The sequence below is a fragment of the Canis aureus genome, chromosome 14 (genome assembly GCF_053574225.1).
Source record: "Canis aureus isolate CA01 chromosome 14, VMU_Caureus_v.1.0, whole genome shotgun sequence".
NCBI lineage: Eukaryota > Metazoa > Chordata > Mammalia > Carnivora > Canidae > Canis > Canis aureus.
This window is the reverse complement of record NC_135624.1, coordinates 51,262,808-51,280,715: the sequence shown is the minus strand read 5'-3', so window position 1 is coordinate 51,280,715 and position 17,908 is coordinate 51,262,808. Positions and strand designations below refer to the sequence as shown.

The window sequence follows — 17,908 nt, the reverse complement described above, 5'->3', positions numbered from 1 at the left end:
GCTGGCTTGCCCTACAATGCAAGGCCATAGAAGGAAGCACCAGAGTTGGCTAAGAGGCAGAAAAAGTGAGGTGATAGTATGGACATGACTCCTCATTGTGATTTCCAGGGAAAAGGCAAGTTACACAGAGTGAGCAGATTTAGGGTTGGCTAGTTTGAATAATTTTGGCAGGCTCTGGACTGTAGGAGCTGTCTCCAGTTGTCTGATTCCTGGCACAGGAATGGTTAGGGAATAGGATTAGTGACTCTGGCCAGTAAAGGAGGTGGTTGAGGAACTGGGCTCTGGATTGGTTGGTTTGCTTTTAAGCAATGTTCTCTGCAGTGGGTATTTGCTATCTTTAGAAATTACCTAGCCCTGGGCAAAGCAGTCTCTCCAGGATTGGCAAGGTCCCAGATGCCAGAGCATCAATACAGAAAATAAGAAAACAGGGCCTGGCTGGCTCAGTTGGTAGAGCACATGATTCTTGATTTTGGGGTTGTGAGTTTGAGCCCCATGTTGGGTATGGAGACTACTTTAAAATTTTTTTTTAATTATGCAGAAAATAAGAAAATATAGCTAATACACAGAGAAAGAAAGGAGTACATACTCCCAGATAACTTAGAGATAGGGATCAGTAACTTTTAAGAAAGCAAGTGTGTCAGAAACCATTTGAATTTGCTTCATGAATCCAAGCATTCGACAACTAAAAGCATGCAAATTCTGAGTTGTTTAACAAAATTTCAATGTTCTCTATGGATAAATAACGAAGTAACATTTATTAAATGCTCAAGGTGTGCTAGGCACCATCCAAAGAAATCTACATGTATTATCTCATTTAATCCCCAACAATCCTATGCAGGTAGGTATTAATATCATTCCCATTTGCACTTGGGGAACTGAAGCTTAGAGAAATTAAATACTTGCCTGTGATCATGCTGCTCGTAAGTGGGTGTTGGCATTTAAACCCAGTTTAGTCTGACCTTAGAGTAATCACTCTTCTCACTCTACCACTTCTCTTCCTGCAATAAATTTATAACAAGTAATTACATATATTTGCAAAGGCTTTGGACTGAAGGTCAGCTCAGCATGATAGTTAAGAGCATGCAAAAAGGATAATAATAGTACTAACTTCATAAAGTTAAATTAGTTAATATAATGCACTTCCAGTGCTTGGCAACATAGTAAGCACTCAATAGATATTAGCTATTATTATTACTTCCTTAGTAAGTTTTTAACCTGTGTATGAGAATTTGTTGGCTCAATGTCTAAATAAACTCTCTATAGCTATGATTAAGACCTAGTCTTAAATAAAAATAAATTTAAAAGTCAATAGTTAACTCTTTATTCTTTGTAATACCTGTAACACAAATGCCTTTTATCAAAAGAGAAATTGGCATTATAAGACTATTAATAGTTATTGTCGTTCTTGAAAGTGTTTGATATGTACTAGCATTACCTTCATTGCCCTAAATTGTTACTATAAATTGGAATGATCTGAAGACTATGACAATTTTCTTTTTTTCATTTCATTTTTTTAATTAGAGAAAAGCGGTTACAGGAATGGAAAGCTCTTAGGAAAAAACAAAAATTTGGGGAATTAAGAGAAATATCTGGAAATCAGTATGTGAATGAAGTCACAAATGCAGAAAAAGATGTATCAGTTGTAATTCATTTATACAGATCAAGGTAATTACCATAGTATTTTTGTAAAATGTTAATATACTAATGTTTTAAGATACTTATGTCTGGTTTTGAGATTTTACAAGCATATAACAAAGACTATTGAAGAAAAGGACATATTATGTATACAACATATATATATATCAAATATATATCAAGATATATATATCAAAAAACAGAAATCAACCAAGTAAATTTGAAGATCTAATTGGCTTTATCCAGTGATTAATGAATCAGGCAGCATTCTATTTGGCAGGTAGAGGGGAGCTCCAAGGAGTTGTACAAAATGGGAGGTTTTTATACCAAGGAGGATGAGACAGGAAGTCATTAGTAAAAGAAAAGAAAGGATTATTTCAGGCAAGGTCACCTTCTTTTAGGGGGAATGACAGGGGTGGGTGGGGGGGTGTTTCTTATTAGATGGATCCTATCACCTCATCTTCCTCTGGGGAATGGAGAGCCCATGTGACAGATTACCTTATTTGGAACTAACCAGAAAATTCCAGATTGACTGGCTGGCTCAGTCAGAAGAGCATTCAACTCTTGATCTCAGGGTTGTGAGTTTGAGCCCCATGTTGAATATAGAGATTACTTAAATAAATAAATAAACTTTAAAAAGAAAATTGAAAAATAACACTCTTTGGCAGTTAATTTTTTTTAACTTACAAAAAAATTTCAAACATACAGAAAAGTAGAAAGAATAATAAAAATGAACACTCTAAATGCCAGCCAGGTAGTTTCAACAATGAACATTTTGCCATTTTTATGTTTTGGGTTTTTTTTTTTTTAAGATTTATTTATTTATTTGGAAGAGAGAGAACACAAAAGGAGAGGGAGAGGAAGAGGGAGAAGCAGACTTCCCACTGAGCAGAGAGCCTGACAGGGGGCTCCATCCCAGGACCCTGGGATCATGACCTAAGCCAAAGGCAGATGCTTAACTGACTGAGCCACCCAGGGGCTCCATGTTATGTTTTCATTTGTAGATACATAAATGTGTATATATTTGCAGAATCATTTCAAAGTAAATTACACACAGCATAAAGCTCTATAAAGTAAGTACTTTGGCCCACATCTTCAAAATATAAGGGTACTTTTTATATAACCACAATACTGTTTCCTCACCTAACAAAATTAGTAATAATTCCAAACTTAATAATTGGTGAAGGAGCCAGTCAAGGGTCACGCAGTGCATTTGGATATATCATGTCTCTTAAGTCTCTTTTAAGAGAACAATTCCCTGGTACTCCCCTATGCTCCCCAAACAGTTAATTTATAGTGCCTACTTGTACTAAGTATAACCCAAATGTCCCCAGGCCTTACCTGCCTGGTATATGACAATTGGGTTGAGTGGACATTCCCCCAAGTCCAAGCCCCAGAGACACTGCAAGCTCCCACAGTTTCACAAATCTCTCTAGCATTAGGTCCCAGCTACGCTGCCCGGGCTCTAAGCCAGTCCAGGAACAAAGGCCATCCCGGGGGCCCTCATCGTCTTCATCTCATTCTCTGAAGAAAAAATGTCTTCTCTCTCCAGGTGCTCACAGAAACTCTGTACAGAGCAATTTATGCAAATTAGAGCCCTGCTGTTTACCAGCTCATCAATTCCTCACACAAAGTTTGAGAGGACACCATGTCCTGTAAAAGAAGACATTACTGTTATTGTTACTAAAATGCTTGGTAATTATTTTTTGAGTAGCTTAAAGCCTTAAAAAGAATTGCTTCCCATTTTTCCTTTACCACTTATCTGGTGAAACCAATCTGTAAATGCTGCTGATTTGGTTTCTCACAAAGAAGTATGAGAGACACTGACGTTTACAATAATGGAATCCGTGTGTGAGAAATGTTATGTACTAAAGTGGTTCACTGAATATCTTTTCTGGGACTCAGTATGATTAGCAGAATAAATGTTGGATCTGAGTGCCCTACCAGAGCATAAAATTACTTACTTTAATTCTAGAAGAATTATTAGATTTGACAAATAATTTTCAAAAATTCATGAGAGAGATTGAATGTGTTATAGTTTCAGCCAGGCTTTTTCATTTCCTTTGATGGACTCAAGGAATAAATATCTTTTTAAATAATATTTTAAGTATTTGTGACCTTCTCAGAAGATATTTTGAGAGGCAACCAATCTAAGATAATTATATGCAATAATCATTTTCTTGACATTAGGAAAATGTATTCATGTATTGGTATAAAACGCCCATTTGTGGGTTTTTTTTAAGATTTTATTTATTTATTCATGAGAGACACACACACACACACAGAGAGGCAGAGACACAGGCAGAGGGAGAAGCAGGCTCCATGCAGGGAGCCCAATGTGGGACTCGATCCTGGGTCTCCAGGATTATGCCCTGGGCTGAAGGCGATGCTAAACTGCTGAGCCACTCGGGCTGCCTTAAAACACCCAGTTGAAGAAAACTAATCTGTAATCAAATTTGTAAAACAGAAAATAATTATTTGTGTGACAATCGTCCTTAGAAAAGCCTAGTTTTTAATAATGGGTTGACTCATAACTTTTCATATTGCAAAATGGAGTATAACTATTAAACACATTTGTTTTTGTTTTTTTTTAATTTTTATTTATTTATGATAGTCACAGAGAGAGAGAGAGAGGCAGAGACACAGGCAGAGGGAGAAGCAGGCTCCATGCCTCCCACCGGGAGCCCGATGTGGGATTCGATCCCGGGTCTCCAGGATTGCGCCCTGGGCCAAAGGCAGGCGCTAAACCGCTGCACCACCCAGGGATCCCTGTTAAACACATTTGTATGTTTAGCTGCCTTCTATAAATGTATAGGAATACGTTTTAAAAGATTTTGTTTATTTATCTGAGAGAAAGAGAGAGAAAGAGCCCAAGCAGTGGGAAATGGAGAGGGAGAAGCAGACTTCCCACTGTGCAGGAAGCCTGATGCGGAGCTCCATCCCAGGACCCTGGGATCATGACCTGAGCCACAGGCAGACACTTAACTGACTGAGCCAGATGCTCCAAGAGTCTGTTCTTGAACTAGGTTCCTCTGTTCTGTAATTTTAATGTCTTTTTGCCATTAAAATTCTAGAACTGGGCTGACTCTTTATCCAAGTGAAGGCTCAGCTTGCCGAGTGTCCCCTAGGGGGATCTAATCATCCTGGGCCAGTGAACTTAGTGGCTGAGCTTCAGGTCAGCCTTGATTCTGATTTTATTCAATCTTACCCCTGGGCCCAAATTCCAATTTTGGCTTCTACATCATTCTTATGCCAAATGCATATTTTGAACCTCGAATACCATAACTAGGCCCTTATCTCATGTTCGATGTCAGAGGTCTCCCTTACAGTTTACAGTTCTTCTGGGGGTATATTCTGGCCCCTGAGCCCCTTACTAAATGTGTTCCCTTACCGCTTGCTGTCAAAATTGTTTTCAGGCAAACTATCTTCTCCCTGCACATAATCTGTTACACCACACTCTCTTAACTCTACACTTTTCACTATCACCACCAATGTCCACCTACCTGCCATTCACCCCATCTACCCCATAAGTGTCTGTCATTACCACTGATCTAGCTCTCCTTCTGACAGTAATGATGCAATTCCATTAAATTAGGTATTAGTGGATTCATTTTACCTATTTGAGGAAAACTGAAACTTACAAAGGCAATTTACATTGTTGCTTTGTGTGGAAAATTGATATTTATGTTAGGTGGCTCATGCTTTTCTAATATTACAATAGGTCACCCACTAAAATAAAACAGACTCTAGATTTGTAGCAGGTTGTAGTTATCAAAATAAATGGCATTCTATATTTTGAAATGTAAGTTAAACGTATAATGCATTTAATTAGTTTTTCTTAGTTTCTTCCACCATAAATTGATATATAACATCATCTAGTATTAAGAGGATTTCTGAAGATTTTGTAGATGGTGGAGATACAAAGCCATCACTATAGCAGAGAGAGACCCTCTCTGCTATAGATTAAACATAACAATACAGTCTTTTAGGTGCTAGAGTTGAATTTTATATAGTCCTGAAGAAGGGGTAGTACGTTTTATCCTTGGAGGAAGGAAGTCTGGAACTTTCTACAGAGTATGTAATTCCTGGTCTTGGCCTCAAAAAATAAGATTCCCCAAAGAGGAAGTAGACAGGATGAGGTGGGATGTGTTAAAGTGTACAGCTTAAAGAAAGATTACAGAAATAAGACAGCATCTTGCTTTAAGTAATGTGGTAGCAGACAAAGAGACCACAGAGAACCTTGAAAGCTACACAGAGGAGCCCAGACTTTATCCCAAAGACTGTGAAAAGCCACTTAGGGAGGGACTTTAAGCTTGAGAGCAGGGCAGTTGTTACATGGTGAGATTTTCATGCTGAGCTCCCTTTGTCAGCAAGGGTCAAGGATGAATTTGGGAAACTAAGACTGGAAACAGGTCATTTAGGACAATCTGATGGAGCTCAGTTGAGAAAGGAAAGGAGTAAGATAATGGAGAAAAAGAGGAGAGGTTAGTTAGGTATGAGATAAGGAAGTAGGAGCAACATGATTTGATTACCGATTAGATGTAGAGAAAAGGGAGATTTCTGGCCTCTGTGCCAAACTAAGAAAATACAGAAGAAACGTATAATATATACATATATACTTTTTTTTCTTTAAGGGAGGTGGGGACATGAAGTTCATCAGTGTTTTTTGTTTTGTTTTGTTTTTTTAGTTCATCAGTGTTTATATCAGAATGGATAAGATGGCACAGTGAAATGTGTCCAGTATAAGAGAGTCCAGGACACAATCTCAAAGAACATCCACATTTGAGTCATAGACAGAAGAAGGAAGTCAAAGAAGTAAAAAGGAAATTAATAGAAAGTGTTATCACAGCAGCTCTTCTTGCCCACGGGTCCTGTCCCCGTGCTTTAATAAAACCACCTTTTTTTTTTTCCCCTGGGGAAAAAAGTGTTATCACAAAAGCCAATAAAAGGGAAGACCTTTCAAGAAAGGAAGTGAACAGAACATAGAGATTATTATTTTCCTTTCTTTTGGGGCTATGAACAAGAGAGAGTGGTTATTTGAAGGAGACATAGAGTTGTAAGTAACTCTTAAAAATTTAGTAACTTAAGTATATTTATAGAAAGTGGAGGAAACAAGAGGGAGAGCAAAATAACAAGCAGAGAAAGGTCCCATGGGAAATGTGTATGGGATAAAGTAAAGGATTGGCTCTGAAACAGTTTGATAAGGCTGTGAATGAGTGAGAGAGAAAAGGGACTAATTGAAGAGTGGGTATATTGGGAGTCAAATGATAGCAGGAAGAATTGCAGGTTCTGGTCACACTTCCAATCAATTTTTAAAAAATTTATTAATCTCTCTACCCAACATGAGGTTTGAATTCATGATCCCAAGATCAAGAGTCGCATGTTCTTCCAACTGAGCCAACCAGGTGCCCCTTAAAGATCTGATAGCGAATAGTTCTAGATAATGGGAAATAGGATGCTTCATGGAGTGGGATGTCAAAGAAAAGTGTGGATGAGGTCAAGAAATTCAAGGAAATTTGAGATTAAAAAAAAGAAAGAAATTTGAGATAAGACACTTTGGATGTCATAATCTCATGTAAAAATAAGCCCAAGGTGGTGAAAAGAGTTGGAATCCTTTGTTTCAACTCAGAACTACTAAGGATTCCCTAGAAGTGTCCTGTCTTGTTTTGTTTTCCCTTAGTCCTGTAAACTAGGAACTAACTTGATTAAATTGATGCTAAGTCAGATGTGGTTAGCCTTAGTTATGCATCAAATTCCCATGGTAGCAAGCTTCACTCCCAGGCTATAATTGTGTTTACAATAAATATGGTAGGGCTCTGCAGTTTATCATTACTAAAAGTAAAAAGAGAAGATAAGAGTTTATATGCTGTTATATTAAAAGAATATCCAAAGAGGTGAACCTGGGTGGCTTAGTCGGTTAAGTACTGACTCTTGGTTTCTACCCAGGTCTTGGTCTCATGGGTCCTGGGATAGGGCTCTGTGCTCAGCTGGGAGTTGGCTTGAAGATGCTCTTTCTCTGCCCCTCCCCCCACTTAGCCCCCCCCATTAATTAATTAAAAAAAGAATATCTAAAGATGTATTTTTGTCATGTAGATATTTCACTTAGTTCATTAGAGAGAAGTAGTGTGTTTTTAAAGATGTTGTGTACTGTTTCTCTTTTTAGCATCCCAATGTGTTTGTTGGTTAACCAGCATCTTAGTCTCCTAGCAAGAAAGTTTCCGGAAACTAAGTTTGTTAAAGCCATCGTGAACAGCTGTATTCAACACTACCATGACAATTGTCTACCAACAATTTTTGTTTATAAAAACGGTCAGATAGAAGGCAAATTCATTGGAATTATAGAATGTGGAGGGATAAATCTCAAGCTAGAAGGTAATAATACTATTTTAAAAATGTTTATTAAACAGGTGAAAACTTCCAAAAATTTACAAATATCGTGAAAGTTTATCTCCATAAAACATAAGGTATTTTCCCTCCCTTCTAATCTCTTCTTGTAGGCCTCCCGATTAATTTTCCTATAGTAATATGCTTCTTACAACATCTACTTGCTTAAATCCTTAAAGGTTCCTTGTGGTCAAATAAGTTAAAAATACAGAATCTTCTGCTTAAGAATTTCAGCCTACCGATCCAACTGTATTACTGCAGAGACATCTTACTCATTTGTGCCTTTATTCTTGGTCTCATACTCATGCCCTAGACCCTAAATACCCTACCATTCTTTATTGTTCCTCCATATCCTGTTCCTTTGTGGTTCTCCTAGGTTTCCATTTCTCTAATTACGTGACTTTGGACCAATTCATAATCTTCCTCTTCTCTCCTAAATTTCTGTAGCATATTTTCTCTATAAAATTTATTTTTCACTTATCCACATACTATCTGATTTTATCAGTTAATTAATTCCCTTTATTTTCTTTTTCACAGTATGTAGCACAGCACTTTATAATTTTAATTTCTTTAGTAATTTTTATTTCCTGACCTCCTTCCAAGGCCATATCTAGTCATTTCTTGGAACTGCTTTAATCTATATTATTAAAATCTTTTTCTCACACCATGTTAAAGCCATTGAGCCTCATCCTTTTAATTAAACAAATTAATACGCAAGAGTACAAATAATAATATAGCAAACATTTATGTAATCGATTACTGTCAAAAATAACAAATGTGAACATTTCTTCATGTTTGCTTGAGCTATTTGTTTGTTGTTCAAATAAACATTACAGATATAGTTAAAGTTACCTATATTTTCTTCCTAGTCCCATTCCCCTTCCTATCTCTCAGCAGGCAATCATGATCATGAATATTGTGTTATCTGGTCCATGTTTTTTGTGGGTTTTTTGGGTATTTTTGGTATAAACAATTTTTTAAATTGTTGTAAAATACACATAACATGAAATTTACCATCTTAATCATTTAAAAATATATAATACAGTATTATTAACCATAGTTAACATGCTGTACATTACATACTCAGGACTTATTTGACCATTTTTAAGTATACAGTTCAGCAGCATTAAGTAAATTCACACTGTTGTGCAGCCATCATCACTATCCATCTCTAGAACTCTTTCATCTTACATAACTGCACTCTATACCTACTGAACAATAGCTCCCTATTCCCTTCTCCTCCTCCGGTCTTGGTAACTACCATTCTACTTTCTGACTCCATGAATTGACTACTTTCAATATCTCATATGAATGAATCATACAGTATTTGTCCTTTTGTGACTGGCTTATTTCATTTAGCATAATGTCCTCAAGGTTCATTCATTTTATGGCATTTGTCGGAATCTCCTTCCTTTTTAAGGCTGAATAATATTCCATTTTATGTTTAGGCCATATTTTGTGTATCCATTCATCTGTCCATGGACACTTGGGTTGCTTCTACCTTTTGGCTTTTGTGAATCATGATGCTATGAACATAGATGTACAAATAATCTGTTCTAGTCCCAGTTTTCAATTCTTTTGGGCATATATTTGGAAGTAGAATTGCTGGATCATATAGTAATTCTATTTTAAGTTTTTGAGAGACAGCATTCTGTTTTGCATAGTGGCTGCCCCATTTTATGCTTCCATCAACAGTGCACAGGAATTCCAATTTCTCCACATCCTCATCAATATTTGTTTTCTGTGTATATATGCGTGTGTGTTGTAGTAACAATCCTAATGTATGTGAGGTATTTTCCCCACTGATTTTTAATGTTTCCTAATGTCATTTTTCATGGTTCCAAAACTGCTTCAATTTATTTTTGAAATTTCTATTGTCTATCCCTGAATCAATGTTTATTCCTATAGTTTTATAACAAGCTAGTAGTCTTCAGTAGGGCAAATCTTTTCCAACATTTCACATAAATGTTGGAATTAGTAGACTTATATGAAAAATCCAGTTATTAGAGTCATTTTTATAGATGAATTGTTGGAGACTTGATATGCAATAACAGTGGATGTTCCTATCCATGAATGAGCTGTGTCTCATCATTTAACTTGGTCTTTTATGTATTTTGTGATTTTCCTCATAGATGTATAGATTACATTTTTTAAAAAGATGTTATTTGTTTCTTCATGAGAGACACACAGAGAGCAGAGACATGGGCAGAGGGAGAAGCAGGCTCCATGCAGGGAACCCCATGTAGGCCTCGATCCAGGACTCCCGGATCACACCCTGAGTTGAAGGCAGACACCCAACCTCTAAGCCACCCAGGCATCCCTATAGATTACATTTTGTAACATATTTTATAATTTTCCTCAAACGTGTGTTTTGTAATTTGCCTCATAAATGTTCTGTTCATCTATACTACACTTAGGAATAAATTTAACAAAATGATGAATTTGTAGGGATTGGAATATTTGGTTATCAGTTCAATTGGAATTTTGATTATCAGTTCAATTCTTTTGGTTTCTCCCTCGGGTATATTTTGGTAATTTATATGTTTGTTAAAATTTTCCCATTAAAGTTTTCAAATGTCTCAGCATAAGTTTTTCATAGTCTCATAGCCATATTAGAATGTACCTTGGCTATGCTCCATTTAAATTGTTTATATGAATTGATTTCTTTCCTTTTGTGATTTTTTAAAAAATTTTTTCCTTTTGTGATCTTTTTTGCCTGAGGTATATCTATTAGTTTCTTCAAAGAACAACCTTTTGATTTTATTGGTCACCTAAACTGATTTTGTTTTCCTACTTTTGCTAAATCTTTTCTTCATTATATTTCTCTTTCAGCTTTTCCTGAATTTACTTTATTGTTTTTTTTCTAGCTGCTTCATTTGAACTTTTAAGACACTTATTTTCAGGGATCCCTGGGTGGCGCAGCGGTTTAGCGCCTGCCTTTGGCTCAGGGTGTGATCCTGGAGATCTGGGATCGAATCCCACGTCAGGCTCCCGGTGTATGGAGCCTGCTTCTCCCTCTGCCTGTGTCTCTGCCTCTCTCGCTCTCTCTGTGTGGGACTATCATAAATAAATTAAAAAAAAAAAGACACTTATTTTCACTTTAAAATAAACATTTTAGCCATAATTTCTCCCTTTAAGTATAACTTTGCTGTATCCAATGTGTATTTTGATACTGTAACATTTTCATTGTCACTCAGCTCTAAATATATCCTCACTTATTATACATTAATTTTATTAGCATCAACTACTGTTTCATATAGATGAGAAGTTATTTTCATTTTCCAAGATTTTTATCTGATTTAATGATGGGTTATTTATTGCAGAACTTGAATGGAAACTAGCAGAAGTTGGAGCAATACAGACTGATTTAGAAGAAAACCCCAAAAAAAGCATTGTAGATGTGATGGTATCTTCAATTAGAAACACTTCTATTTATGATGACACTAATAGTTCAAACAGTGATAATGATGATACCAAATAGAAATATTTAATAAATAGCTTCAAAGTATTTATATACTGAATGTTTTGTCATTCTTTATAATAATCAGAGATCAGAAAATTTTTAGATTTTCGTTTTTATATTAGAAGTATAGTTATACATCATTTCAAAAACTTTCAGGTATTTCAGAATATTTATTGCCTCCAACAAAGCCAGAATTTGTATTGAGCTCTTAATATTTTTCTGTGGTTTATCCTTTTTTGACTCATGTTGGATAAAAGCACAAAATATTACAAGTCCTCTGTGTTGCTTACTCCCAAAGAGGCCTATGAATGAAAATAATGAAAGATGACCATGAAATTTCACTTCAGTTACATCAATAGATATTTTTATTATCATTATTTTTTAAGTAGGCTCTACACCCAACATGGGGTTTGAACTCATGATCCTGAGATTGAGTCACATGCTCTACTGATTGAGCCACCCCTATATCGATAGATTTTTTTTTTTTTTAAGTCTATTATTTAGGGGCCTTGAGTGAAAATACTTAAATTTATGACCATGCTTTTTTTTTTTAATCTCTTGTTACAAAAAAGATTAACCACTCATTAGAAAAACACAATTTAAGGATTCTGAAAAGTACATAGGAAACATCTGTACTCATTGTTTTGAATAATTCTGTTATAAAGCAGAAAATTACTAAGTACTCTCACTGATGACTATAGAATCAGAAGTGTATGACATGTAAAGTTTCGAAATTAGGAGAAGTGAGACAAATATATTATAAGGCTTCCCCATGTTTTAATACTAATCACAGAAGACATCATCATGAAAAAGTATACAAGATTAGGACACTGCAGAAGAGGGATCCCTGGGTGGCGCAGCGGTTTAGCGCCTGCCTTTGGCCCAGGGCGCAATCCTGGAGACCCGGGATCGAATCCCATGTCGGGCTCCCGGTGCATGGAGCCTGCTTCTCCCTCTGCCTGTGTCTCTGCCTCTCTCTCTCTCTCTGTGACTATCATAAATAAATAAAAATTAAAAAAAAAATTAAAAAAAAAAAGGACACTGCAGAAGACCTACAGGCTGTTTTATCTTAGCTTAGTAATGAGCAGCACTCTTAAAGATGGTAAATCCAGCATGAAATAGTTCAGTAACAGGTTTTATTCCTCTACTTTGTTTGTATATACATGATGACTCATTATCATTCGGATTGTGGATATTCACTGATATTTGTGAGAATCCATACTAAGTTTAAATGATTAAATTACAACAGTAAATTGGCGAGAATTGAGACATTTGACGTGGAGTCAAGAAAAGACTGCTGTTCTTGTCGGGGGTTGGATGGGGGAATAGGAATCACAGGCTTTGGACAATGAGGAAGTGGGAGGCAGGTTAAATACAGATTTGAATATGGTAACAGGTAAGGTAAAAATCAAATGATCTAACTTGGCAAAGGATTAGGAAGATGTCTTTCTTCTGAGATGGCTAAGGGCTTTTGAAAACCTACATCTTGGGATGAAAGGATGGAAAATCGAGTTGCACAGATTTTTTTTAAATAGCATTATGCATACATAAGAGAAATAATAATCTATACTGGTTCAACTCCTGAAATTCTCTTTAACAAATGGATGGACATGTTTCTAGCTACAATAAAAGTTGTGGAAATGAAAAGCCATATTATAAAGTTAAAATATAACTTTAATACCATGTAATGTACATAAGTAACATTATTGCATCTCCAGTTAAAACCAAATGCAAAAAGTTCCAAGTGTAATCTTTTTTTTAAAGTAAATACATATTTGTCTATTTTTCAAGTTAAAATTAACAGAGGAAGTATTAATAGTATTTAAGCTACCTGAATGAAAAGATATGTATTTCCCTTCTAACTCTTAACTCAGATCCACCAGGTGGCAGTAAGTTTTTATTCACAAGTACAGTTAACGAAGACTAATATTTATAAAAATCACAAAATTATAGCATATCATAATTAGGCTGGTTGTGATTCCAGTTGGTCTTTTTCAAATTATGTGTCCATGCGGACATTCCCCCCCCCGCCCCATACACATTATTCTGGCAAGTTCATGCCTGCCATTGCAGGTCAGTTCTACTTCCATATGCTATTTCATTTATACATTCTCATTTATAGTGAGAGTAGGGTATAAATACTTGTCAGAATGCTGAGAAATTAATATTTGTTTTCCATTTTATTGAGTGATTTTTATTTAATGGGATATAAGTTTAAAATTCTTTTTTTTGAAATTGCCAATATTCAATTGTTTTCGACCTACAAAAAAGGGATGATTTCATATATCTCAACCTAATATTTTTCTCTATTCCTTGCTGCCAACCATGCAATTCCCTTGCCTACTTGACAGTGCCTTATTTGTCAAAGCGTAGTCCTGGAATTTGCAGCATTCCCAGAGGCTAGTTAGAAATCCGAATCTCAAGACCCATCCCAGACTAACTGAATTGGAATTTTTGTTTTAATGAGATCCTTAGGTGATTGAGCAGCACTTGGTATCAAACCCCTTAAATACATCTTCAGTGCATTCTTTAACTTTTCCTCTACATTCTTGGTTATTAAGAGTGATCATATTTCACTATTTGATTTCAGGTTGTCTCCCTTTTGTACTTTAAAACACACTACTAAGGCTAATGCTTGACAGGATTATAATCTGCTGCCTGCATTCATCATCTAGGATATAAAGATAATCCTAAAAATCTTCTTTTTAGCATGTTTTACCTTTTATCTCATGTATTCATTCATCCATTCATTCATTCACCTCAGGCACTGAAACACATACTGCAAATTCAGTGGTGGACAAAACATAGTTCTTGCCTCTTGGAGTTTACCACATGCTGGTGAGGATGTTAGTTAATAAATAAGAAAACAAATATCAAACAAATATACATGTAACTTAAACGTGGTATTATGGAGGAAACAGTGGGCAAAATAGTAACCGTGAGTCCCAGGGGTTGGGGATGTAGCTGAGAGGTAGGAGAAACCTTTACTTAAAAATGAGGTAGGTAGAATTTTGAGACATGAGGACTGAGGAGACAGCCATGAGAAAAGGTAGGAGGGTGATCCAGGAAGGACACCTTTGGTATGTGCCAAAGCCAGAGAACAGAGATAGATTAGCAAGGAACTGAGGCAAGTTTCTATGTGGGAGTGTTATGGGAAAAGGAGAAAATGGAGAACATGAGGTGGGAGAGGTAGCAAGGGCTAGATCAAACAGGGGATAATGATCGTGATTAGGAATTTGCATGAAATGGGAAGCAAAGGTTTTCAAGTAGGAACATGATTTCATTCATATTTCCAAAAGAATATTCATGCTGCTCTTTAAAGAATAGATTGAAAGGGCATTTGAGATACCCAAGAGGAGACAATTGGACATATGTGTATGGAGCCCAAAGTAGAGGTGTAGGCTGGAGTACAAATTTTGAAGTTGTTTCAACCATTCCTAGGGGCCCAACAACAAATTGTAAACATCTAAAACCACCATCCTTACTACTCAACCTTTATGTAGCACTTTATAAGTTACATTTGATCATCCTAATTCTGAGATTCCTCTATCTTTACAGATAAGTGCTCTGAAGCTCAGAAAATTAACTTGTTCAGCGTCTCTTAGTTTAGTATTACTCAGGATTTAAGCCCAGACCTTTGACTCCAAAGTCCGTAATACCACTCATATTATTGTACTTCCCTCTATTTTAAAGGTTCTAGAAACAGTATTAGTAATTAGCTAAACCATGGAGATTTCTAATAACAAAAAATCCCCACAAACTGTCCTTATATTCCCTATTACACATATCTTAGATTTCCTATGTTCCAATTCACTTTAAACTATAGTAGTGAAACTAGTAATGCCAATGAATGGCTGGATGAGAGAGGTATTATGAAAGGACAGACAGGACTTTGTAACTGATGGGACCCAAGAACTAAGGGAAGAATTTGAGCAAGAGACGTTAAGTATTACACAAAAGGAGATATCATTAATAATAACCAACACTTAGGGGTGCCTGGCTGGCTGAGTGGTTGGAGCATGTGACTCGATCTCAGAGTCATAAGTTGGAGCCCTATATTGGGTGTGCAACCTACTTAAAAAAAAATACTAGTCAAGAGAGATCTCTTATGTACCAGGTATTATTACACACACACATACATAACTACAACTATATATCTATATAGATCTGTATCTCTATATCTCAATTATCCCACGAGACAGGTTTTCTATTATCCTCATTTTATAGATGAGAAAACTGAAGAACAGGGAAATAACTTGCTCAAAGTCATGCAGATATTAAGTGGTGGGATTTTAAACAGGCAGTTTAGTTTCTGACTTTGTACACTTAACTCAGCTGTATTGTCTCTATCAAGACATCAACTAGGGGAATCAGTTGGAAATAAAACAGTATAGTGTATGAGGAGGAATTAACAGAATATTTAAATCATATATATAAATTGTGTTTAGGCTGGAGCCCTAAATCTGTCTAACTATGAGGCAAAATGTTTTAGGGAAAAGTAGAATTGGGAAGTTGGAAGAGTTATTAGAAACATCTGATAGGGGGATCCCTGGGTGGCACAACGGTTTAGCGCCTGCCTTTGGCCCGGGGCGCGATCCTGGAGACCCGGGATCGAATCCCACGTAGGGCTCCCGGTGCATGGAGCCTGCTTCTCCTTTTGCCTGTGTCTCTGCCTCTCTCTCTCTCTCTGTGACTATCATAAATAAATAAAAATAAAAAAAATTAAAAAAAAAAGAAACATCTGATAGCTTTCTTAGAACAGATAAAATGTGAACTGAATTGTGGGAAATGTTCAAGAAGTGGCTGAGCAGAAAAACAGAGGATTATCAACAGGTCTTGGTAAATGATTAAATACAGAAAGAGAGAGGAAGGAGTCAAAGATGAACATGAGTTGATAGTAGCAACTAAGAGGACAATGGAACCATTAAAAGGGGCAAAGGTATTTTTGAAGATATGAACTCTAGATGATGTAGAACTGAGGAGGATCACTTTCTCTAGAAAAGATTATAAACATCCGTGTCATAAGGTGAAGCACTCAAACCCTCTGGTTTGGCTGCAACCTACCTTACTGGTATTAACTTTGCTTCCTCTCCTGCTACCAGCATCCCTTAGGATTCAGGACAGCAAGTGACAGAAAACTTCTCACTAGTTTAAGCAATAAAACACAAATATGAAAGAACTAATTTAACTGAAATTTCCAGTTATTTAGTCCACATTGAATTCTGGGCATCAAACGTATTTCCATCTTTCAATCTGCTTTTTTTCCATGTTGTCTTCTTTCTCAGAATAATCCCTAAGTGGAAGGATGGCTTCAGGCCTTCATTTTCCCAGATTTAAGTCCATTGGCAGAGAGCACCCTTCCTGGTAACCCCAGCCTAAGGCAGAGGATTAACTCAAATATGCTGTCCCTGTGGAGTCCTACCTACCCCAGCCCCGCGGACTGAGTGAATAGTTCCCCAAAGGAAATGATCAGAATTAGGGAATGAACGCTGAACAGACGAAAATATCTACTAAAATTCCCTTCAGCTATATAATGGAGTAGGTCAATAAATCCTTCTTTTCCCACTCTTGACAAGAAAAATGCTCAGATGAGGGATGAGGGCTAAGTTCCTTAATTACGATGTTTTCTCCTCTGGGCATACAGCGAGAATTTCAAATGCTTACTGGGGTGAATGTTACCTTGAAAGGCGCAGTTTATAGCTGAAAGGGTTGTGTACTTTTTTTCTGAAACAAGAAAAGTGGCTTCTATGCCAAATCCAAAGGACGTTCACTTAAAACATGAGAACGGCTAGAAACGAGGACTGCGCAGACGTCTTTTCCAATCATCTACAGCTACCGAGACGTGCTTTCCCACGTGGACCGAGTGTGTGTTTAAGCATCAAGGGAAGTAATTTCCCCTAAGGTAGGTAGGAAGTATTCTCACGTTTTTCTAGAAAGGGAAGCCTTGCAAATCTGGTCCCTGGCGTCCGCCCATGCTTCCTCCCCCACCCTTCGCCGGGCGGTCACCAGGCCTCCACCACCAGGCGCGGAGCCCCGGGGGACACACGCTGACCTCCCGACCCCCCGACCCCCCGCCACCCCGCGCCCCGGCCCCGGGGCCACATCCGCTGTCCGCAGGCCCGCGCACCCGTGGGGCGACCCGCGCCGCGCCCGGGATGCGCATCCACCTTCGCCAACCAGCTCTCCCCGCCCCGAGAGAGCAAACACGGGGGATGCCGCCGGGGAATGGGGGGGGGGAAGCCCCCCCGCCAGCCAACACCCGGGGGAAAAAAATAAAATCTCCCCTGGTGCGCTGGCTACGAGACGCCCTCCCGCCGCCGCCGCGCTCCCCGCAGGCCAAGCCGCCCGGCCCCAAGGCCGCCCCCCGCCCGCCTCCCCCTCCGCCCGGCCCCGCCCCGCCCCGCCCCCCCGGCTTTCCAGTACTGA

The 17,908-nt window shown here is 37.6% G+C and overlaps 1 protein-coding gene and 1 long non-coding RNA gene across 2 annotated transcripts in view; one reads left to right on the top strand and one right to left on the bottom strand.

Moving 5' to 3' along the window:
* The window catches only part of PDCL2 (phosducin like 2), a 29,873-nt gene extending 18,342 nt beyond the window's left edge, over positions 1-11,531 (top strand). Inside the window, exons 4-6 of the mRNA XM_077848066.1 lie at positions 1,522-1,665; positions 7,799-8,007; positions 11,343-11,531. Coding sequence (XP_077704192.1) covers positions 1,522-1,665; positions 7,799-8,007; positions 11,343-11,500 — 511 coding nt within the window. The 3' untranslated portion in view covers positions 11,501-11,531. The remainder of the gene's footprint in view (positions 1-1,521; positions 1,666-7,798; positions 8,008-11,342) is intronic.
* On the bottom strand, positions 796-17,534 carry LOC144283664 (uncharacterized). The gene is made up of 3 exons (XR_013352232.1): positions 16,547-17,534; positions 2,977-3,288; positions 796-998 (listed from the first exon to the last, which is right to left on the bottom strand). It is a non-coding gene; the product is annotated as an uncharacterized LOC144283664 (long non-coding RNA).
* Positions 17,535-17,908: the final 374 nt, after the last annotated feature.